This window comes from Lutra lutra, chromosome 10 (assembly GCF_902655055.1).
Source record: "Lutra lutra chromosome 10, mLutLut1.2, whole genome shotgun sequence".
NCBI lineage: Eukaryota > Metazoa > Chordata > Mammalia > Carnivora > Mustelidae > Lutra > Lutra lutra.
In genome coordinates, this window is record NC_062287.1 from 54767245 (window position 1) to 54791459 (window position 24215).

General features: G+C 50.4%; 1 protein-coding gene across 1 annotated transcript in view; it reads right to left on the minus strand.

The window, feature by feature from the left end:
* Positions 1 to 12534, minus strand: part of DGAT2 (diacylglycerol O-acyltransferase 2) — a 31847-nt gene extending 19313 nt beyond the window's left edge. The window contains exon 1 of the mRNA XM_047692499.1: positions 12255 to 12534. Coding sequence (XP_047548455.1) covers positions 12255 to 12294 — 40 coding nt within the window. The 5' untranslated portion in view covers positions 12295 to 12534. The remainder of the gene's footprint in view (positions 1 to 12254) is intronic.
* Between the last annotated feature and the right edge of the window lie 11681 nt (positions 12535 to 24215).

A 24215-nucleotide genomic window follows, 5' to 3' on the forward strand; every position in this document is an offset into this window, starting at 1 on the left:
AACTCCTAAGACAGACTTGGGAGCTGTTTAGAAATGCAGGATCTGGGGCTCTACCCTGGATTTACCAAATCAAAATCTGCATTTTTAAAAGATCCTCAGTCAAAGTCTCCGGGAGGGCCAGTCTGGGGCAGGGAAGGAGGAACGGGGAGGAGATGAGGACCTCCACCTTCTAGGCAGGGAGTAAAAGGCAATGGAGGGAAGGGCATCACCCATTGCTTGATGTGACCAATTCCTATAGCAGACAGGAACTCCGAGGCCAGCAGCTTGAGGCACTTAAGGAAAGGGCTTGCTGTGCAGCCCCTATTCCAGGTCAGGGCCAGCTGACTGGTGCCACCCTATGGAGGTCTCCTGCTTGGGGAGGAACCGCACAGTAATTCCACACTGGTGGCATAGCTCCCATCGAAACCACTGAAAAGATGCATTCTTGCTAATGCCTAATCCAAATCCATCTGCTAGGCTTATTAGTGGTCTCTCGGGATCAGATATAGTCAGAGCTCAGGAAGGTGTGCAACCCTCACTCTATTAACCATACAGAAAGAAGGGGCCTGAGGGACTTGCACCAGCTCCATGGCAAGCAGCCAGAGTCAGGCCTTTTCTTCGCTGCCCAGACTGTTCTCTCCCTGCCTTACTCCAACCACCACCCACATCCCACTCTACAACAAAGCAGGAAACACCAAGGCCACAGAGGCATGACAGGCGCTTCCGTGGGAGTCAGAATGAGAGGCTGCCTAGAGGGGATTCCGGGGAAGGCTGTGACTCTACGTTCCTCGTTCCTCGGGCTTGGCCCACTAAGCTGCCTCCAGGCCAAACCATCCGAACCTGACTGACCTCAGAGCCCAGCCCTGGAGCTGGCCTGTGAGGGAGGCTGAGCCCCAGCCCCAGGGAAAGCCCCATGTGGACCTCAGAGGTGTCGAGTCACAGCTTCTCTGCCCAGAAACCCCTCCTTGCTGTCCCCACCTGATGAGACCCTGAAAATGAGATGAGGCAGCTCATTGTTCGAAACCCAGAAAGGGCAGGTCTTTGGAGAGAAGTCGTCATTCTTTCTCTGGGATTGTAAACTCTAAAGTCTGTGCAAACCAAGAACTGTCAGAAGCGTGGAGAGAACTTGTCTGGAATGAAGTCAGGAGAGGCCCACAGAACAGAGAAATAAGGGAGAGAAAAGATGACCCCCTCTGGGTCCCAAAGCCCTTCACATTGCCCTAGCTGCTGATTACACATCCATTCCCCCATGACCGAGCCAGGCCCGTCCACATCTGGGTTTCCAGCATCCTGCCAGGCCCTGGCCCAGAGCAAACACAGGGAAGGTTTGCTGAGTGAGAAGAAGAGTGGGTCTCTGTTCTGGCTGTTCCTCAGCACTGTCCCCCTCACCCCCGCTTCTTCTTTTCACACCTGTGCGACAGGTGTGCTGCCCACACGGCCCACAGAGCACTTTCACGGGCGCTCAGGTTCCTCACTAGGTCAGGGAGCTTGGCACCATCACTCCCATTTTGATGGTGATTAAAAAAGTGACAGGGTCAAGGTCAGTCGGCCAGAGGGTGGTCAATTCACTTGGCCAGAGTCAGACTCAATTCAGGCCCAACGTCTAGGCTTAGATTCTGTTCCCACGCCACGGGTCCCCCTGAGTTCCTTTTCTCTTCTCTCCACAGCAAAGTAGGAGGGAGCAAGAGGGGATGGTGTTTTCCCTCATGGGCCAGGCCAGGCCAGGAGCAGGCATCTCATGGAGTAGGTGAAGTAGCAACACATTTTGAGGTTTCAGTCCCAGTTCCGCCACGGGCACCTGTGTGAGCTTGGCCGTGTCACTTTGCCTCTCTGGACTTTGGTTCCCCCATCTATACCATGCGGTTGGGGGGTATGAACTCTACAGTCTCTTCTACTGCTGGACTCTGGTGTCTGCCCTCCTGAGGACATGACCTAGAGGCTCACCTCCCGGCCACAGCCCCCATATGGTTGCCCGGCTGATGAGAAGTGAGGTTCAGCTGGGTACCCACAGGCCACAGCCAGCCCTGACACCCAGCTGTCATTGCCTCCTCTGCTCAGGCTATGGCAGAAGCAGACGTGGATGTCAGTGCTGCCATCAGATGCCACACTGCCACCACCGTCACACTGAGCCCAACCGTCCCCTGGTCTTGGGTGGGGCCGGCAGGGAGCCTCAGCCTCTGGCTGCATCTTGTCTGTTCCCATGCCACCCTCCCCAGTCTCCCTCAGCCCAGAGGCCCCTCCATGCCCTCTCAGCACCAGTCCTACCAGCCACCCTCCTCGGTCGGTGTCTCCTGGGCGCCAGGGCTCACATGGAAGCATCTATGTACCCAGGGCCCCGTACAGGGCCCTGTGATAGCAAGTGCTCAGAGAGGGCTACGCATGAATGGACAGACCCCTGAGCCACAGAGGCAGTGGGAGGCCAGGTTTCAGAGTCAGACTGAGTGGCCTGACAGGAAGGCCCCTGACTGGGGTTGGGGTGAGGGAGGGAGCCTCTCTCGCCCTCCCTGAGCATGAGTTTCCCACTGTGATGGGAACAGAACCCACTACCTACTTTTCTTTATTTTTTTCATGGAGGGAGACAAGACAGGCTGTAGCATCATTTCACTAGTCCTGTGAAGAAATGTCCCCAACAGCTCATTCAAGTGGCCACTCCCAGGCACCATCTGTCTCACCACTTGGTTTACACAGCTCACATACTCCTAGATTTGTGGAGGGTAGAGGGGGTGGAGCCGCCAGAGAAGCCCAGAGCAGTTCTCTTATTCTCTGAAAGGAAGGCCCCCTGCCATCTACCTGGGGGCTCAGTGTCCCATAGCCTTCCCCAAGAAGACAGACAAGGCAGGGATGGGCAACTCCATTTCACAGAGATGGAAACTGAGGTGAAGTGAAGCCAAAAGAGGTCAAACCAGTCGCTTGAGGTCAGGGTACTGGGGAGCTAGGACTTAAGTCTGGAATCTGGGCTCTGCGTCCCTCATCATTCCCATGATGCCAAGCTATTGAGGGCTGGTCCCCACTATGCATGCCAGTGCACATACAGACTTCAGGAACACACCCCTGCCTAAGGGAGGGCCACCTGCTCAGCCCCAAAACGTGCCCCAGTTTACCGGGGACGTCCTCCCACGGACTGGCTGTGCAAGGGACACGAGTCCCCCACCCGTGAGCTCCAACAAGTCGCGCTGCTGCCACAGGGCTGAGCCAGAGCTGCCTGTAGCAGTGGGGCCCAAACACCCCTCAGTCCCAGGGCTGAGGCTGGGGTGGCCATGGGAATGGCTGTGAGAACACCTTCTTGCCCAACATCTGATAGCAGAGTGACCACAGAAGCCACTCCCAGGCTGACGAAACCAGGGTTTCCTGGGCTTCCTCTTCCACACACCTGAAGCAGGCAGGGTCTGAGCAACAATCCCCTTAATCTGAGGAAGGCCCCTTGGCCGCTCTGACCCCACAGGGCTCTGTAACCTGAGGAAGTCACCCAGCCTCCCTCAGGCCCAGAGTCTTTATCTGTAAAATGAGAATAATCTCCTCCCAACAGGGTCTCCTCGCAAGGATGAAATGAAAAAAGAACCACGCATGTGAAGTGCATTTGGCATTTCCTAGCCATTGCTTCACCACAGTCCATGGTGGCCAGGGGGTAGGAGAAGTGAGCAGACACAAAGTTTGTCAGGACGTCCGTGGCCCTGAGGTGAGAAGAGGGGGCAGAGCAGGGTGCTGGCAGGGGAGGCCTTGAGGGGGCGGCGAGGCTTCGGCTGGGCCTTGAAGACAAGATCTGGGAGGCAAAGGGAAGGAAAGCAGGTGCTGTGACCAGGGGCAGCGTTGGGAATAAAGGCTCAGGGGTAGTTAGAAAGGGCTGGTTTAAGGACCCAGGAATGGGGGGGGGGAGTTCACAGTTACCAAAACGGAAGCTGAAAATAGGGAAGTTGGAAAGGACCTGAGGAGCCAAAAGTGACTTCCTGGGGAAGGTAGGCGGGACAGAGGCCAGGCCTGAAGCCTGGGGCACTTAAGAGGTGCCAGGCACAGTACTGGGCACCGGGGGGTAGGGGTGGGGGGAAGAGCAGTGAACACAGCAGATTAAGTCTCACCTGCTCGGGAGCTTGAATCCTGCTCAGGGAGAGAGAAAGCACCTTCACGTAAATGTGCAACGTAACACCAGATGAGAGCTCGGGAGAAAAATAATTTGGGGTGATGAGCTACAGAGAGGGCAGGAGGATCCTCTGACCTGTGGAGAGGAGGGACTGAGTGAGGCCAACCTCCCTGAGGAGGCAGGAGCACACATGAACGGCCACAGGTCAGGCTGCGGGACGGCCCCCTGCCTCCTCCATCCACCTTCACTCCCGGCACTGGGGGGAGCAGGCGTGCCAGCCTGGGGAAGGTACAGAGGAGACAGGAGGCTAGGCATCAGGAAACCCTGGCCCCTAACCAGCAGGCAGTGTAGCCTTGGTGAGCCACTTCCCGTGCGAGCCTCAGTTTCCACATCTGTGCAGTGGAGCCGACAACCCACCCTGACAGATTCTTGTGAGACTTAAATGAGATGGTGTGTGGGCAAGAGCTTCATAAAAAGTCAAGAGCTGTGTGAATGCTAGGTGATTATCAAGTGAGCCTTGGTCTCCACTCCTGCCTAATGGGTGTGCCAAGCCTGGCCCCGCCGCGAAGCAGAGGCGTTGGCATCAGCATGCCTGGGATTCAAACCCCGGCTCTGACTCTGGCCAGCTCTGAGACCCTGAGAGCCACTTCCCGGCCAGAGACTCAGTGTCCTCCTTAGTTATGATCCAGGATTGCTGTGACGAATCTAAACAATGCATGTCACAGAGATGTGAAGAGACCCCAGGGGCTTCTAGAGGAAGGAAGGCAGCTTGCTCATGTCCTCAGCCTCAAAGGTGTCCCACCTGGGCCCACCTGGATCTAAGCTCTACCCTCAGACATCAGCTTCCAAGTGGACAGTGAGGAAGTCACCTCAAACTACTCCAAAGGGCTGGGTACAAGCCCATATCGAGGCAGAGGGATGGACATACTGACCCTGGCAGACCCTTGTGGCTCCAGGTTTGGGCCCAAGAAGCAAAGCCAAGTGCCTAACAGGTGCTACTACTTCAAGGACAGATGCCAGCTATCCTCTATGGCCCCCCACGAGCACCATCCAGCAGGAATCACACACTTGGTGATGGGAAGGCCAGTCTAGGCTCTGGGGGGACGTGCTTCTGGATTTGAGTCCCAGTCCGTGCCTGGGCTCCCAGAAACCTTGCACACAAAGCACCTCACCACCTGCTTAAATAGATACTCCTTGCTTCCAGGCAGGCTCTCCACACTCTTGGCCCCCCTGCAGTCCATCCCCAGCTAGAGTCCTGTCACCTTCAGGTCCAATCTGCTCAGTCATTTGGCTCATACTTGGTGGACACCTGCCAGGCACTGGGCGCTGACGCCCCAGAGTCTTTCCTCAACCTCCCTGGCTGGCTCTTACTTGGGGAAGCCAAGCTTCTCATCAGAGGAAAGAGTGCACACTTGTTTGCAGGGACCACATCTTGTTCATCTGGGTCCCTGTGCCCAGCAGGGGATCAGGCACAGAGCAGGTGCTCGGTCAAGTGTTTTCTGAATGACTGGGTGCTGGTGGGGACTGCACTGAATAGACAGGGTCCAGACCCCAAAGAGAGAGAACCCGTCCACAGCTGACTAACCTGGGCCACAGCAGAGGGTCAAATGGAGCTCTTTGGGACATCAGGAGGGACGTGTCTCCTCCATCTGGACAGGCTGGGTTTAAAGGCAAGGGCAACGGTGGAAGGCTCCAGAGTGAGGGAGAGAAGGATGGAGCCCACACATTATCATTCATTCAACAAGTGCTCTCTAAGTACCCTTTCCACGTCAGGTGCAGGTGCGGCAGCCCGAGGGTGAGAGCTCCCGGACCCTGCTTCTCCTCTGCTTCTTGGGCACCTGTTGGAGGCTGAGCTCTGCCTCTGGGCAGCTATGGCTGGGGAGAGAAGGCTGTGAACAATTAGGCCCAGAGAGTAAGTCAGGGCCGGGGAATCTGGGGAGGCCCCCAATCGGATCTGGAGGATATTCTCACAGATGCCTTCCTGGAGGAAGTAATGGGACAGGTGAGGTGCAAATGATGAGTAAAGGGTGGCCAGGCTGGCAGGAGGGAGGAGGAAGGGCATGAACCCAGGTGCTGGAGTCCTGCAAATGGCATTTGCAAATGCCTCGAAGGAAGAGAGAGCACACGTTGGAGGAATTAATGGCAAGGAGTTCAGCCAGGTTGGAGCATAGCCACTGTGTAAGCGGATGAGTCTAGTTGGGAAAGTGGATATGGAGCCACGAAGGACTGGGAATGTCAGGCCAAGAAGTCCTGGGGTCCAACCCAGGGGCCAAGAACACTGCTGCCCACCCCTCACATTCCCTTCCTCAGCTTCAGTTGGTGCCTCTGGACCCCTTGGCAACAAGCCGGCCATTCACCTGGCACCTGGTACCAGTGCCCTCATGAATTCTTTCCTGGGAAGACTAATAGTCTCCCCCTTGAGGGGTAGGTGTCCTCAAAGTAGGGCCATTTAGGACATCTGGCCCAAAGGGGAAGCCGACATACAGGAGTGGTGGGCGTGCTGGCTGTGAAGCTCCTGGCATGGCCATCAGGACTCTGGGGGGCTCAGCGGATCCCTGCTTGCTGGTCCTCAGGGCCTCCCATGCTGGATCTTGGCAAGGAGCTAGGCGTCCTCAGTATCCATAGATAGGCTGGGACCCTGGGCCTCACCCTTCCCTCTGTAGGTCTGACTCCTGAACCCTGGAGGTGATGGCCAAGGACCCCAATGGCCTGCTTTCCCCACCCCCCACATTCTGGCATGTTAAAAAAATAGCTACAGAAGTAGGAGGAGTTGCCATGGCGACACCACCAGCTTGTGGGGGTATCACTAAGGAGTCTCCAAATAGGCCGCTCTCATAATCCATGAGCAAGTGTGGAGAGCTACGGTCTTTGGGGGCCCCAAACAGGACATGAGCCCATTTTCATAGACAAACCGAGAACGGGAATGAGGAAGAGGTTGGGCCCTGGGTTCCCACAGCTGTCAGGGGGCAGGACTGCAATCCCATTTCCACAGCAGAGCTGGGATGAACCTGAGAGGACTGGCTCTTCCAGCTCTCCTCACTGTACAGATGAGGAGGCTGACATCCCAAGAGCGCAAAGTCTGGCCAAAGTTACATGGGAAGCAGATGCAGAGTTAGGCTCCTGGCCCTTTACTCAGGACCCTTAAATCTGCTCTAATAGTAAAAGGAATTCGTGCTTCCTACATCTGTTGATTTGCCCAAAGGCTTTGTGGGTTCGGCTTCTTTGGGTCTGCACCACAGCCTGGGCAGCTACTCCTCTCATGCTTTTGCCCATTTTACAGATGAGGACACTGAGAGTCAGGAAGGGACAGTGGTTTCCTGAGGTTACAGAGCAGTTCAGGGGTGGCATTGGGGCCGGACAGACCCCAGACCTGACTCCTAGCCCCAGACCCTCAGCTCTGCCAGTAGAAGCTCCATCCCTGGGAGACCCCAAGAAGCTCTGACAGCACCTTTCTCAGGAGCCCTCAAATCTTTCCCCCAGGTGGTTATAGTTGAGCCGCCCAGGGCCTAGATACAGCATTCTCTGTCTCCCTTGTCTCTGCCTCGCGGCACATCAGGGCCTCAGCCCACGTTCATCGCTCAGGGGCCCTGTAGTCAAACTGCCCGTTCCACCCAAATGTCATGCCTCTGTTGATGCTATTCCCCATACCTGAATGTTCTTGCCTGCCTTGCTAACACTTATTCATCTTTCAATATCCAGATGGAATGTCGCCTCTTCCAGAAAGTCTTTCCTGACCCCAGCCGAGATGACTGAGCCGTCTTACCCTCACCTTTGGGCCTCTGCAGCCCCCCATGCGCCCTTCCCTGACGCTGTGTGCTTCCCCATGCACAGTCACCCTGTGTACATCCCCCTCAAAGGCAAGGACCAGGGCAGATCGACCCAGGGACAGTACAGAGCCTGACACACAGAAGGGGCTCCAGCAGCAAACCCAAAGGCCCACACCCCAAGTCCCCATTGTGGCAAAGTCTTCCTGGATCCCTCAGAGCAGAGGCTGCCACTCTCCGCAGTGTGGAGAGCGTGCTGCATGCATCATACAGGACAAGTGACAAGGATGAACTCGAGTGTCACAAGTTCATTTACAAAGCACTTTCCATTTGTGTTCACTCAAACCCTCACGTTCTTGAGAGTTTGAGATTTCTGACCCAGTTTTCCGTACAGGGCAGTGAGATCCCCAGAGGGTAAGTGAGCTACCCAGCCATGTCCCAGAGGGAAGGCAGGGCTGGCACCCTGGCTCTCTGGCTTCAAAAGCTCTGGAAGTGATGAGGGGGACCATGGAGAGCCCAGCTCCCTCTACTTGGCACTTTACCCCGGAACCAGCTCCTCAGGAGATTGAGGGTATCTCCACAGCAGGGAATAGCTGCGGCCCCCACACCCAGCACAAGCAGGCACAGAGGAGGCCTGAGGAAAGACCAAGGAACCATCCTGAAGCTACAAGTAGGACTTCCTCCCAAGAGGAACAGGGCAGCTCTCAGGAGGGCTGAAGCTCCATTAATGATTCACTCATTCAACAAATATTTACTGAGCACCTACTATATGCCATATGCTATACTAGACACCAGGGACACAGCCCTGAGAAAGACAAGGTCCCAGCTTCCAAGGGTCCAACAATCTTATGCGGGAGACAATTACTAAACAAGGACCCATGATAATTTAGGTAATGAGAAGCGCTATAAACAATAAAACAAGATGTGGTAATTGGAGGGCAATTCTACACATGGCATGTGTCAGAAAAGCTCTCTTAGAGGAGATTGAAGGATCCAGAGCAGCCCGGCGAATATCTGGACAGAGAGGTAGCATGTGAAAGGGCCCCGAGCAGGGCAGAACTGGTGGGCATGCTGGAGGAACAGGAAGACCAGTGGCAGTTCTGGAGCATAGCAGGGTAGGAGATGAGGTTGTGAGGTGGTGGGGGCTGCTCACATAGGGCTTCACGGCCTCATGGAAGAGTATGGAAGGTCTGACATATGATAAGGGACAACTGACTGTTCATCACCTGGCATCAGAGCTCTGGGGGTCCGTGGTGTCTCTACCTATCAGGGCAGCTGGGGTAGCTTCTGCAGAAAAGCTTGGGAAGCAGTGATCTACCAGCCCATTCTGGAGGCTGGGAGCAACCTTTACTCATTCAGAGTAAATTGCTGAGCTTCTGCAACAGCCAGAGCCCCATGCTCAGCCCTACACCTCCTCTCTTGGGTAAGGAGGCAAGTCACAGACTAGGAGGTAGATCTGTGTTCTGACCCTCGCTTTGATAACTCTGAACCAGTCCCTTCTCTCTGGGGCCCTCAGTATCCCATAGGTAACAACAGGGCTGGGCCAGATCCAGCACTAACAGATAGCTATGATTTTATGACTCAAGCACTTGCTGCTGAATTTGAAGTGGGAGGCTGGGGGTGGGGCAGGATTTCCACACTGGCTATTGAGTCACCCAGCCTGTCAATCAAATATTACTCTTGACCCTCCTTTCCCAGCACAGAAGAGCCCTTGGAAGCACAGATAACCTCAAAGGAGCCTCTGTGCAGTTGGGGAAGGAGTTCAGGGAAAGGGAGATAGCTACAAAGAAATGGGGGAGAAGGGAACAGGAGAGCAACATTTGCATCCTATGATTTAGGACTGGGTTAGGTGACTGTCAACCCCCAGTTCCAGAGTTTCCCAACAATCTAGCTTCTTAGTTTCACTCCCTATCAAACCCCTGCTTGCATACCCCCATTAACAGGGAGCTCCATCCCTACCCACACCAGGATTTCTCCATTACATCAAAACCTATCCCCTGTAATCCCACCCCTGTTCCTGGCCTTGGGACAAACAAGAACAGAACAAACAAATCAGCTCAGAATTTTACTAGAGTTGCCACCATTTTGTTCTGGATCTCATGCTAAACCCTGAGGATCTAGGCAGGCTTCAGAGGGCTCTGACCTGAAGAGCCCCTGGTCCAGAGGCAAAGATAGGGAGGCAAACATGACTAACTCAGCAGCCTCCTCCCCAGGGACAGGATAGTCCTTCAAACATCAGAAGTTACCAACACAGACTCCCATCTCCCCCAACAGACACCCACTTACCCATGTTCCTACAGCTGCCTTTTTCTTTTAGATAAGAAACCAGTGACCAAGGTATCTATTTCAATCTCTCACCCAACACAGGACTTCCTTTCACAGAATCCATGGTCTCTCCTTGAATATTGCCACTGACAAGAGGCTCACCACCTCACAACAGTGGACACTTATCCAGAGAGGCAAAACAGGCCACTGAGGAGTGTCTTCAAAGACCAAGGATACAAGAAGCCAGTCTAATGGAGATGCCTAGATAACCTAAAATCTGCTTCAGCACCCTCCCCTACCCCACCCAGTCTTTCACCAAAGTAGATCCAGAGAGCTAACACGTGACTGGTTTGGATTTCATACCAGCCCATAATGGAATTCCTTGCAGCCAGTTTGAAAAAAAAAAAAAAAAAAAAAAAGGCAGGGGTAGTTCTTAAGATCTGAAAACAACATAGGGAAATGCTCCTGATGGGATATTAAGTGACTTGGTCAAAATCATTCACTAAAAGTCCTCCTGAAATATAAACTTGAGGTCAAAAACATGAGCTGACAGCTCCTGGTAGGTATAGCTCACAGCTGGTGGATAGCAGAGGTGAGGGAAGGGGATCTCTGGGAAAGACTATAACAGAGAGCACCACTATCCTGTTCCCTGGAGACAAAAGCATGTTTTAAAAGCACAAACATGGGTAAGTCCCTTCCTTCCCTTGTCATGGGCATCAAAGGGTACAATGAACAGAAAAGCACTCTTAAGTGAGAGAAGAGGCTGTCACAGGCTATTGGGCCGCAGTCATGGGTGGCTCAGGCTGCTTGCCTCCAAAATGGCAACAGCAGCTCGGTAGCTCTCCAAGGGCAATGAGCAGCACTCCAAGGGCAATGCCAATGCCAATGCCCAGGACACAGTTAAACTGTGATACAGCTCCAGGGTGGTTACTCTGCAACCACTAGAATACTCTAAGTGATTCTGAGCAGGAGAGGAAATCCTCCGCGAAACCAGAATTCAGAACTGTAGCTATAGCCTGCCTTCAACTTTATATATATATAAATATTATATTATAAATAAACTTGCAAAGAAATACACTAACCACAGCAATAGGAAGCTATTTTTGGTTGGTTGATGGGCCAGCAGTGGTTATTTTCCTCCTGTTTTTCTCAATTTTTCAAAATTCCAATAATTAGTATGTTTTATTTTTATAATGAAGGTGGGGAGAGTAGGCAACTGTCAGTTACTGAACAAAAAAATGCTAAGTAAGAGAGGTTCAGCAAGCAGAATAAAGACTCAGGAGGAGAGAGGGAAACTTCGAGACACACATAGACCTAGGACAGCTGTGATGGACTTCCCAGGGTCTCCCTTGGCCAAGGCAAGGGAAGGAAACCTCAGGAAGGTCATGCCTCTTCCCATCAATTTCTCCTACCACAGGTGTATATCTGTATAGTCAGCAAGGGCCTCAGGTCCACACTGGTGGAAGAGGGCCTGGGCCACATGGAGGGTCCTCTGTCCCATCTTCTGTGGCTGAGTTGCTACCGCCCAGTGGGCTCCCAATCCTGGGCTCCAGGATGGAAGGAGGGCAGAGTGCAGTGTGGGCACACCTCTCCCAGCTAGGCATGTTCTCTGGCTGGTGGCTCTTTCAGGGGATTGCAAAACCCTGCCATTCTGCTCCATCCAGTCTCTCCTGGTTTGCTCCGCGTGGTGAGAAGTGAGGGGAAGGAGATGCCAGGGGCCAAGGCCCCCAGTGTTGGGGTTGGGGAGCTCTTGTTAAATATCAACCTCCTCTCACAGATGGGGAAAAACAAGCTGGGAGAAGAAAAGTGATGTAACAGAGGTAACACAAGCTGATGAAGGGCAGACTTGACTACAACGCTGACGAGGTCCTCAGGATCCTTCCCTCTTCCCAAACCTAGATGGGCGGCGGGGAGGCGGCGGCACGCTTTCAGAAAAGCAGAGAAAGGGGTTGGGACCTCAACCTGCACGCTGGCCAGTTCCTCAGCAACGTAGCCTCGTTATAAGGATACAGTCCTACCTGCCTTAGAGTCCTAGCCCCATCCTTTCCGAAAACCCTCTTGCGGCTTCCCAGCCCGGGATGAAAGCCGCGGAGGCACCGCAGACCCCGGGCCCACCGCCGCGCCACCCCCACCCCACCCGCGGCTGGGCAGCCCCCCACCCCCGCGCTCACCTCGCAGGACCCCGGAGTAGGCGGCTATGAGGGTCTTCATGCTGAAGCCGCTGCAGCTCACGGCCCCGGGGGAAGCCGGCTTGCCCCGCGCCCCTGGCCCATGCCCCGGCCGCCGGGGCCAGGGCTTCGCGCCGAGCTCGGGGGCCGGGGGTGGGCGGGGGGCGGACGGCGCCGACGCTGGAGCGGCTACGGCGCGGGGAGCTGGGGGCGCACGGCCCGTCGCGGCCCGAGCAGCAGCCGAAAGCGGGCCGTCGGCGGCGGCCACTGCGCTCGGCGCTCGGAGCGCGGCGCTTTATCACCTCACAACCGGGCGGCCCGACGCGGGCCGGGGCGGGGCTGGCGGTTCCACCCCGCCCGCCCCTCGTCCCCGGGGAGCCGGAGAGCCGCGGGGCGCGGGCGGGGCCGGGGGCCGGGCCCGGCGTAGGGCGGAGGGAGCGGGCGCGGGCTCCTGGGCTCCCCACGGTGACCTGCGGCTCCTGGGCCGGGACGCAGAGCACGTGCAGTCGCCTTAGCGGTGTCTCGGCCCGCGGCGGGGAAAGCACTTGGCTAAGAAAGAGCGAAAGTCGGGCGTCCGGGCTTTGGGTCTCATTGGTGCCCAGATTAATTAGGGTAAGCCTGGGCTCCTAAACCACCCAAGCTGCCTCTACTTTTCCATCTGGTTCTCAAGAAAGCCCATAGAGTATGTCTGCACCGCGGGGTGCTGAGGACCCGGCTCAGCCAACCCAGTCCCTGCCCGTGGGATGCCCACGAGGATGAGGGGTGAGGGTCCAGGACACAGGAGACAGCGAAACACAGATGCTGTTGGCAATGCTGGGACAGGAATCAGAGAAGAGAGGACCCTGCCTGGGCTGGGGCTGGGACGCACTTCCCGGAGGGGTTTAGTGCACAGCAGCTTTGCACTCAGAGCTGAAGTCTGATTCTGGCCCTGTCTTCCTTGAACCTTAGTTTCCGTATCTGTAAAATGGGAATAGTAATTATTTTTGTGAAATGCTTTAAGAACTGAATGAACTAAGATACAAAAAAGCCTAGCATAGGGGCGCCTGGGTGGCTCAGTGGGTTAAGCCGCTGCCTTTGGCTCAGGTCATGATCCCAGGTCCTGGGTTCGAGCCCCACATCGGGCTTTCTGCTCAGCAGGGAGCCTGCTTCCTCCTCTCTCTCTGCCTGCCTCTCTGCTTACTTGTGATTTCTCTCTGTCGAATGAATAAATAAAATCTTTAAAAAAAAAAAAAAAAAAGCCTAGCATAGTGCCAGGCACATGTTGCAAGATTATCTTCCTTGACCATTGATGAGTGGTTTTGCAGATGGAGTCTGTGGGTGCAAGGCAGGACAGACATGATGTCTTAAACTGGGAAGATGGAGAGGAGATGGCATTTGCCACTGGATGGGAGCTCATCAGTATGTTTCTGCCAGGCTGAGAGAAAGGTAAGGGCCTTCAGGCAGAGGCCACAGCATGGGGGAAGGCCTGGAGATGAGCCCTGGGAGCACCCTGGTGTAGCTGGAAGAAGGATGCAGGCAGGGGAGGAGTAAAAGAGGAGACTGCACAGGTGGTGAGGGACCAGATCTGAAGGGCCTTGTAATCCTACTGAGAAAATTGGACTTCATCTTGTGGGGAATGGAGCAAAGGAGGGGTGTGAAGATCAGGGCACCTTGATTAGATTGGAGGGTTAGGAAGAGCAGGTGGGTTAATGGTACGGAGGTGGGGCTTGGGGAATAGGGCCATAACACGTGCCTTGGGTTTGGCCCTTCACACACATGTGGCAGCTTTCTTTGTCCTGGGACTGTGGTCTCCTGCATGAGGTGAGCGTGGGGGACTCACACTGGCCCTGGCTTCTTCTGGCCCCCTCCCCGCACCTCCGAACATCTCTGCATTCCCATCTGTAATGGTCTGCCCAGCTTCTCCTGCAGCTACGTGAGTAGGATGGCCCTGCGACCTGAGTCACATTTCCTTTATCTTTCTCCTAACCAGCCCCTGGGTGCTTTGACCAAATCAGGGGGAGAGAGGCCAAGTCAAGCGACCAAGCAGGAACTGACCAGGATGGGCTTCACCAAGGATGGTGTGTCCCACTGCCCCCCTGCCCCAGTCACCAGTGTTGTGCTGGGAATTATGGGTGCCGTTCTTTAGTTTTGGGGGTTTGGACACTTGCGCACCTGAGACTCCTTACTCTGACAGCAGCCTTGGCCTCTCTATTGCACATGGCCAGACCGCAAGGCAGGGAGAATGCTTGCCTTAAGAGAGGCCCAGGGTGAAAAGCAAACACAAACATTTATCAAGTACCCTGCTCCAAACCAGCCTCCAGTCTGTGTGCACTTACCCAATCCTCACAGCTGCCCTGCCAGGGGTGAGTATCACCCCACCTTGCAAGAGGAGCACAGAGAGGCAAAGTGATTTGTCAAGGACTACAAAGTGAGGAAGTAGTAAATCTGGGATTTACCTTCAGGCCTTCCCAAACCTTCAGCCCATCTGCTTTCCCTGACTCATGAGATTGGGAAGAGGGACCAGCCCCCAGTACTGGAACTAATTGACAAGAGCAAATTCCCATTCATTCATTACCTTCTTTAAACTTCCCCTATAGCCCTGAGTGATTATTCCCATTTTGTAGTTGGGAAAACTGAGGTTCAGAGAGTCAAAGAGCTTGCCAGATGTCATGTTGGGGCTAGGATTTGAACGAGTTCTTATGCCCTATGGCTAGGGCTTGTCTGGTCAAACTCATTGCCAGTGCTCAGCTCACTCAGAGGTGGGGTGAGGAGAGCCTGGCATGGCCCTGTGGTCCAGAACCTCAACTACCAACTCCGTCATCCAGGAATTTGCCTGGGACCTCTGAAGGGACTGCTTCCCTTCCCTCCAAGCCCCCAGTGTTGTTCTGTCTACATGCTGCTTGGTCAGCAAGAGCCAAATGTTGTAGTCTTAGGTGTCAGGCAAAGGGGTCTGGACTTTATCCTCAGAGCAATGGGGAGCCATAAAGGGCTTTAGCAGGGGTGACATATGGTCTAGAAAGATCATGGTCCAAAAAAGAATACATTCAGCTGTCACCTCCATAGCAACCTTACTGATTACCTATGGCCTGTATCAGCCAGGGTCCAGCAGGAGACAATATCTCTGGAATTGGGTAACTGGAGGAAATTTTAATACAAAAAAACTTTGCAAAAATATAGGCCAAATATAGAGAAAACTCAAGGGATGGTGCAGTACCCCAAAGCTAGTAATATGGGGGAATGTGGCCTAAAGGTCCAAAGGAAGGAAGCCGAGCAGAGGGGGAGCTGCGTACAGCAGGTCCCCTGATAGTCCCAGCCTTCACTGAAGGGGAATAGGCCAACATGGTGACCTGGCAGGGTCACGCTCTTTCCCTCCTTCCGGTCTTCTGCTGGGCTTCCCATTGGCCAGAGGGCAAGGGAGCTCAATAATGCAGTCCATACAGAGAATTCAGGAAGTACGCAGGATAGAGAAAGGTAGAGAGTGGGCCTAGGAGGGCAAATGGAAGATACACAGCACATAGCCCCCAGGAGGGGGGGCCTTTTCTCTCTGTCCCCATCAGACCCCTGGCTTCTCTTTTTTGGAGCACCTTTACTCTTAATGTTTACACAGCTATTTTGCCCAGGAGAGGCTATTTGAGGGCAAAGGTAGAATCAGAGGGCTCTCTGTGTCCCTGTGCCCAATGCTGGACCTGGCCCATAGGTGGCATTTGGGTAACACTAGACGGAAGAAAGGAAGGAAGAAGGGAAAGAAGGGAGAAAGGGGAGAGATGAGGATAACACAGCCTGCAGTAATAGCAGGGCCAAAGGTGAGAAGGAAAGTGCTGAGGTCTTAGAATCTCCAGGTTTTGGTGACATGGACATGGGCCTTCGGCCCACAGCGGTGATTGAGGATGACTCTTGGCTCTAAGGCCAGGCATTGGGGGAGCTGGGCAGTAGCGTTTGGCTGATCTTGTGTGATGGGTTTGGCCAGCTGGAGAGGAACGGGGCTGAGAAACTTGGGATCAATCCATCAGCACAGCCCCGGCCCCATTTTAGGATGCTCTGTTGCAATGTATAACGAAAGTTCCCCTTGCATCATTCTGTCTGCAAGGTTCTTACTCAATTTCTCCAAAGACCGTTACCCTGCAGAGAAAGGGGGGCAAACCTTATTTTGCCAGGGAGCTCCTGGTGCATTCTGAGACCCACCCAGCCCTGTGCTGGTCCGGGCTGCAGTCCGGGCTCTCCAGGAGCCTGCATGCTTAAGGCAGAAACAGACATGTTAAAACAAACCGAGAGTATGTGTGAGGATGGATGTTAACTAGAATTACCGTAGTGATCATTTTGCAATATATACGTATAGTGGGTCATCTTATACACCCGAATCTAATGTTATAGTTCAATTATGTTTTTTAAAAGACCATAACTATTCAGCAGTTGTTTTCCCAGCTTTCTTTAGCAGTGCAATGCTTTCTTCAAATCCACCCTTGTTCAGAAGCCCATGAGGCGACAATAGATGACAAGGGCCACTCTGTTTTGGCAGGGGTGGGCCCAGGATCCAGATGGTCAGCCTCTCACTTGGGTAGCCCCTATAGTCCAGGTTCCAGGACTCTGGGACACAGCTGGAAACTCAGTGCAGAGTAGTAAGTGGTGGGACAGGGGCTCAACCCACTGAGGATGTCATGGCTCATGCCCCCCATGCCGGGAGCAAAGGACAGCCCCTCGAGAGCTGGGACCCGGTCACATCCATCACACTGAGCAGGTGCTCAGGACAGGTCTGAATGGATCATTCTTATAGGAACTATAATAAGTCAACCCAGACAAGGCTCTTCTCCTAATCCATATGCACCTTGATCCTGACTCGGGCCGCAGACTGAATCAGCCCTAACCCCCCCCAACCCCGGTAATGTTGCTTACTGTGTTTGAGCCGCAGTTTCCCTGTGCTCCATCCAAATGGGAATAAAAGTGTCTCCTTCCTAGGATTGTAAGGACTAAAATAACGAACGGAAAGTGCCCAGTACAAAGCCTGGCATGTAGCATTCGACAAATGTTATCAATAGAAGTATTATGATTGCCACTAAGAATTGGGAGGACAGGTTTACTTGGAAATGAGGCAAACTGTCTGAAAGCCTATGAAAAAACATAATGGAGGAGGAAAGGGTGAAATGCCCAGAGAAACCAGGGAAACCAGAGGGCAGTTGAAAAGACTAATAGCACCTCAGCGGGACCACAGCTCCCAAAGGAAAATCACAATGAGACCGAGGGTCCTGGAAGGAGCAGAGACCCGATCAGAGGAGACTAGGAATACGTGTGAAGATCGAGTTCTGCTGGAGAAGCATTGGGAGACTGCTAGAGCAGTTCAGATCTTCCCAAAGGGAGAAGAGGCGGGATCGTGGATGACAGTAGGTCTGTGCTAAACTTGAATGAGCATTTACTAACCAAGTTACTCTTCCAGCTACTTTACATGTGTGGTTTTGTTTCAGCCTCATGACAGCCCTATGGAGTACATGCTACTAGAATTAGACCCATTTCACAGATGAAGACATTTAGGCACAAAGGGATTAAAAAGATGTGTCCAGGGCCACATAGCTAAGAAGTGGCAGAGCCAGGGTTCAGAGTCTGGTTCAGGAGTCTAGGTTCTATAGTAGATGCAAAATCCTGGCCCTTTCTCAGGCCAATGGAATAAACTGCTTATTTTATTTTATTTTTTTTTAGATTTTATTTATTTATTTGACAGAGAGAGAGAGAGATCACAAGTAGGCAGGCAAGGGGGGTGGGGGAAGGAGGCCCCCCCCCACTGAGCAGAGAGCCCAATGTGATCCAGGGCTCCATCCCAGGACCCTGAGCCGAAGGCAGAGGCTTAACCCACTGAGCCACCCAGGCGCCCCAAAAGTGCTTATTTTAAAGGCTGTTTGGTCTCTCTTGAGAGAAGGAAGCGTTGGTTATCAGGGCCTGTTGCTGAGTCACCTAGAGAGGGTGGTATGAATGCGCCAGTTCCCTCTGTGGTGGCCTTACTGGATTCCCCAGCTGGCCTACGTGTAGGCCCACAGCCCTGAGCAGAGTCCCTGAGTGGACCAGGTGACCAACATCCATGCACGGGCCCTGCTAGGGAAGAAGAGCTAGCTGTCTCTGACAGAAACTCCTCTTAGAGTGAGCCTGATGAGCCCAGGCTCCACTCCCTCCCAGCCTGGCCTTGTGGAGTTTTTCAATCAGCAACCTGTACAAGGATTTTGACACAAGGCATATAGGACACACAAAGAAGGGCAGGAAAAGAAATATTTTAGATGAGATACCCAAGATTCGAAGACCCTGAAAGCCTGTAAAAGAGATTTGAATCTCTCTTTATAATAAATATAAAGTCAGGTGCTAGATAGATGTGTTTCAGCCTCTTTCTTTAGTATCCTTGGCCTCCCCCAGGCTTTGGATATGATGGGTTGTGAAACTGAGTGGATTTGAAATTTTTGATTAGGCTGACCCTCTGGGGAAGAATGCATGTCTAGAAACGTACACACAGACACCTCCACCCTTGAAAAGCACAACAAAGCTCTTTCCATCTCTTCTGGGCCATACCACCTCCCTTTGCAGGACAACTATACTAGCCTCTTCACAGGTCCCCTGTCTCCATCCTTGTGTTCCACGCTGACCCCCAGAATGATCTCTGGAACACACAATCCAACCATTTTCACGTATGGCTCCCATAGCTTTAGGATGAGGCCTGAGCTCTTCAACATGGCATTCAAGGCTTCATGTAATTATGTCCCTACTACTCCCTCCAGCCTTCCTCCATGCCTCTCTCTGATATGGATTCAGCTCTCTGGTCACATCAGGTCACTTGCTGGGTCCATGAATACACTTTCTCCCTCTGGGTCCTTGCTTACACTGTGCTCTTGAACTTAGGTGCCCTTGAGCTGAGGTGCTCTTCTCCCTTCTTGAACTGAAAAGTGTCTCTTTTTTCCACACCCTGCCCAGCCTTCCTATCTTTACGCATCTTCCTCCAAGAAGCCTTCTCTACAACCAAACCCACTTTTTGTTTGTTTGCAGTTTTCTTGTTTAACGTTCATTTGAACTTTAACACTGGGACCGGGGCTAGGAATATGGAGGGATATAGGGCAGGGTCCCTGCCTTCTGAAAGTTCACAGCTTGGAGAAGTACATAGTTCAGAGAAGCCCACATTTTGGAGAAAGAGTTTATATAATTTGTCTGTCTAGATTCCTCCCTGTCTGACTGTAGACAAATCAGACAAAGCTGATTCAAAGATGAGACCTGATATAGGGAATACATCAGAAAAGAATGTATTGACTTCCTCGGGGGTAAGGACTGGATCTAATTTCATTGCCCACTCCCTGCTTCTGCAATCACATGCACTCATGGGACCTAGAAAATACAGTGTGGGATTCTGTGTTACATCTCATGTCACCCAGAATAAATTTTGTCATCATCACTCATTCATTTATTCACTCATTCAATACATTTATCACATATATACTCTTTGCCAGACCTGTGCAGGTACTAGAGATATAATAGTGAGGAGAAGTCTGACTCAATCCCAAACCTCCTGGAACTTTTGAAGTTCAAGATCAAATTGAGAAAAGGAAGTAATAGTCCTCATTGGATTTTTCAGGTCATTTAGGGAAGAGACCAAAGATTGAAATGAATTTAGCCCTGACCTTGTATGTAACACTGGATATGCAAACTTCAGAACCCTGGAGATGTGAATTCACAGCAAACTTAAAGTAAAGATGAAAAAAACTGAGGAGTAGAGAGGTGACAGTGAGAAAAGGGGCTTGAGACTGGTATCCTACTTGGTCTGATGCCAAAGCACTCACTTGCTCTAATTCACCAGGGCCTGAATGGAAGGGAAGAAGGGAGGAAGGGAGATAGGGAAAAGAGAGGAGCTGAACTACCCTGTCAGTCCTGTATTGGGATGGTGCTGGGGAGCTGGCTTGGACAGGAAGGACAGACAAAATCTGGGGATTTTCCAACACTGCCATTGGGCAATCCCCAGAATTAAGTCATGTTGTCACTTCTGATGTACCTGGTGTTGAGGAAAAGGTTCAGGCCTGAAAATAAATTCAGGGGAATTTGAACCAGGGCAGCTTGCCCAGTGTGGCCTCTGCCAGACTAACCCTTTGAGCCTGGAGGATTGTTCTCTACGGCAGTTCGGACATTCTGTGGTCTGCACTTCCCTTCTTGTCTACACAAATCTCAGTATTATGCCAGGCACAGATGGGGTGGGGGGAATGGCCACTCTGAGACCCCTCTGTTAGGACATTTCAACTAAGATATCAAATATATTGGCACACAGTCGTTGATAATATTCACTCATTGTCTTTTTAATATCTACAGGATCTGTAGTGATATCTCTTTCGTTCCTAATATTGACAATTTTTTCTTTTTCTTTTTCTGTGGACCAGTTTGACTAGAGGTTTATGATCTTATTTATTTTTCCAATAACAATCTGTGGTTTCAAATATTTTCTGCTTTCAATTTCATTGTTTCTACTCTTCATCATTATCTTTAATTTTATCATTATCTTATCTTTATCATGCTGTTACCTTTATCATGCTGTTATCATTATCTTATCATTATTTCCTTCCTTTGGCTTGCTTTGAATATAATTTTTTCTTTTTCTTAAACTTAGATTATTGATTCCAAGCCTTTCTTATTTTCTAACGTAAGCATTTAATGCTATAAATTTCCCTTTGTTAACTACTCTAGTTGCATCCCATAAATTTTGATGTGTTTTCATTTCCATTCTGTTCAAAATACTTTAAAATTTCCTTTGTACTTTCTTCTTGACCCATTGTTTGTTTAGAAGTGTGCTGTTTCCAAAAATTTGGGATTTTTCAGATATCTTTTAATTATTGATTAATAATTTGATTCCATTTTTTTTAAAAGCTGGGTTTTTAAAGATTTTATTTATTTATTTGACAGAGGGAGAGAGAGAGAGAGAGATCACAAATAGGCAGAGAGGCAGGCAGAGAGAGAGAGGGAGAAGCAGGTTCCCTGCTGAGCAGAGAGCCCCATGCAGGGCTCGATCCCAGGACCCCGAGATCATGACCTGAGCTGAAGGCAGAGGCTTAACCCACTGAGCCACTCGGGCACCCCAATTCCATTTTTATTAGAAAACATACTTCATGTGACTTTCTTTTAAAATTGTTGAGGTTTTTTTCAGGGGCAGAGTATGGGAATATGATCTGCCTTGGCAAATCTCTTTTTCTCCCCCCAAACTTTAATGTACACTGGAAATATGTGCTTATTCTGTGGATGCTGTGGAGTGTTCTGTAAAGATCAGGTCAAGTCATTTGATATTGTTATTTGGGTTTTCTAAATACTTGTGGTTTTCTGTCTACTTGTTCTATTAGTTACTGAATGGAGAGAGGAAATTTGAAGTCTCCAACTATAATTGCGGATGTATTTATTTTTTCTTTCAATTCTATCAGGTTTTGCTTCATATATTTTGAAGATCTGTTATCAGGTTTTATTTATTTAGGATTATTATGTTTTCTTGACAAATTGATCCCTTTTTCATTATATAATATCACTTTCTGGTAATATTCCTTGTTCTGAAACCTGCTTTGCCTGATATTAACATATCAGGCATGATATATTAGTTGATTAGTCAACTAATTAATCAACTAATCAACTAATCAATTAGTTGATTGATTTGCATGGTGTAACTTATTCCACCCCTTTTAAACCTATATGTTTTTATACTTAAAGAGGAGTCCTTAATATACAGATGGTCAACAGACACTTGAAAAGATGTCCAACTTCACTCATCATCAGGGAAATGCAAATCAAAACCACAATAAAATATCACCTTCCCCCTGTCAGAATGGTTAAAATAAAAAAGACAAGAAATAACAAGTGTTGGTGAAGATGTGGGGGAAAAGGAACTCATGTGTACTATTGGTGGGAATGTAAATTGGTATGACCACTGTGGAAAACACTATAGAGGTTCATCAAAAAATTAAAAATAAAAATACTATGTGATCCAGGGGCGCCTGGGTGGCTCAGTGGTTTAAGGCCTCTGCCTTCGGCTCAGGTCATGATCCCGGGGTCCTGGGATCGAGCCCCGCATCGGGCTCTCTGCTCAGCGGGGAGCCTGCTTCCTCCTCTCTCTCTGCCTGCCTCTCTGCCTACTTGTGATCTCTGTCTGTCAAATAAATAAATAAAATCTTTAAAAAAAAAAAAAACCATGTGATCCAATCATAGCACTACTGGGTATTTACCCAAAGAATATGAAAACACTAATCTGAAAAGATAGATGCAGCCCTATGTTTATTGCAGCATTAACAGTTGCCAAGATACAGAAGCAACCTAAGTGTCCATTGATAAACAAATGGGTAAGGAAAACATGGTGTGTGTATAAACAATGCACTATTACCCAGCCATAAAAAAGGATGAGACTGTGTCGTCTTCAGCAACATGGATGGAACTAAAGGGTATTATACTAGGTAAAATAAGTCAGACTGAGAAAGCCAGATGCCATATGATTTTACTCATATGTGGAATCTAAAAAAATGAATAAACAAAAAGCAGAATCAGAGCCATAAATTTAAAGAACAAACATGGTTGCAGAGGGGTGGGAAAATGGACAAAATGGGTGAAGAGCAGGGGGAGATACAGGCTTCCAGTTATGGGATGAATAAGTCATGGCAATAAAAGGCACAGCATGAGGAATATAGTCAGTGACATTGTAATAGTGTTATATGGTAATAGATGGTAGCTACACTTGTGATGATCACAGCCTGGTGTATGAACTTGTCCAATCAGTATGTGGATGCCTGAAACACCTGTAACAGTGTAAGTCAGCTACCCTCAAAAATAAACACATGAAGTGGGGTTCTTAAAATAATAAATAAAAGTGTGGTTCTTATACACAGCATATAATTGAGTCTTTAAAAAAAAGTCTGTTTGACAATCTCTTCCTTTCCACTGGGTGTTTAACAAGATCATTCACCATCTATATAATTACTGATATGTGAGATTTAAATGTACTATCTCACTAGTTTTATATTTTTGAGATATGATCCTATATCCTTTTTTCTCTTTTCAAGACAAAGTTTACTTTGGATAAATTCAGTATTTTATTGTAATTCCATTAGATTCCATTACTGAGTTATTGATTACACCACTTTAAAAAGTTTTTAGTGGTTAATTTGGGGTTAACAATATACATCTTGAACTTAATCAGGGTCTACCTTTGAAGAATAGTGTACCATTTCGTGTACAGGTGAACGAGCCTTATTAATAGTATACTTCCCTTTCCTCGTGCCTATTTTGTGTGCTTTTTTTTGTTATATATTTTATTTCCACAGATGTTATAAAATTCTATATGTTGGGGGCCTGGGTGGTTCAGTGGGTAGCCTCTGCCTTTGGCTCGGGTCATGATCTCAGGGTCCTCTGCTCAGCAGGGAGCCTGCTTCCTCCTCTCTGCCTGCCTCTCTACCTACTTGTGATCTCTGTCAAGTAAATAAAATCTTAAAAAAAAACTCTATGTTATGACTATTTTTACTTTGGATAATCAATTATCTTTTAAAGTGATTAAAAATAAGAATAAAGGTTTGTGTATTTACCTTCTTTTTGTTGTTGTTTAAGATTTATTTATTTGACAGAGCACAAGCAGGGGGAGTGGCAGAGGGAGAAGCCCGCTCTTCACTGAGCATAGAGCCAGATACAGGGCTGGATCCCAAGGCCTTGAGACCATGACTTGAGCCAAAGGCAGAAGCTTAACCCACTGGGCTACCCAGGCACCCCATGTTGCTGTGTTTGTTTGTTTGTTTCTTTTATAATTTCTTTCAGTCTTCATTGTGTAAATCCAGGTTTCCATCTGCTGTCGAGTGCACTCCACCTAAAGAATTTCCTTCAACCATTGCTTGTTGTGCAGGTCTACAGACAATGTTGTCTCTCAGAGACTTTAAAAAAACTATGATTACTAAGTGAAGGATCAAGAGGAGATCATAGACAGCCTGTAGAAACAGATGGGGGGCGGTTAGCATAGAGACA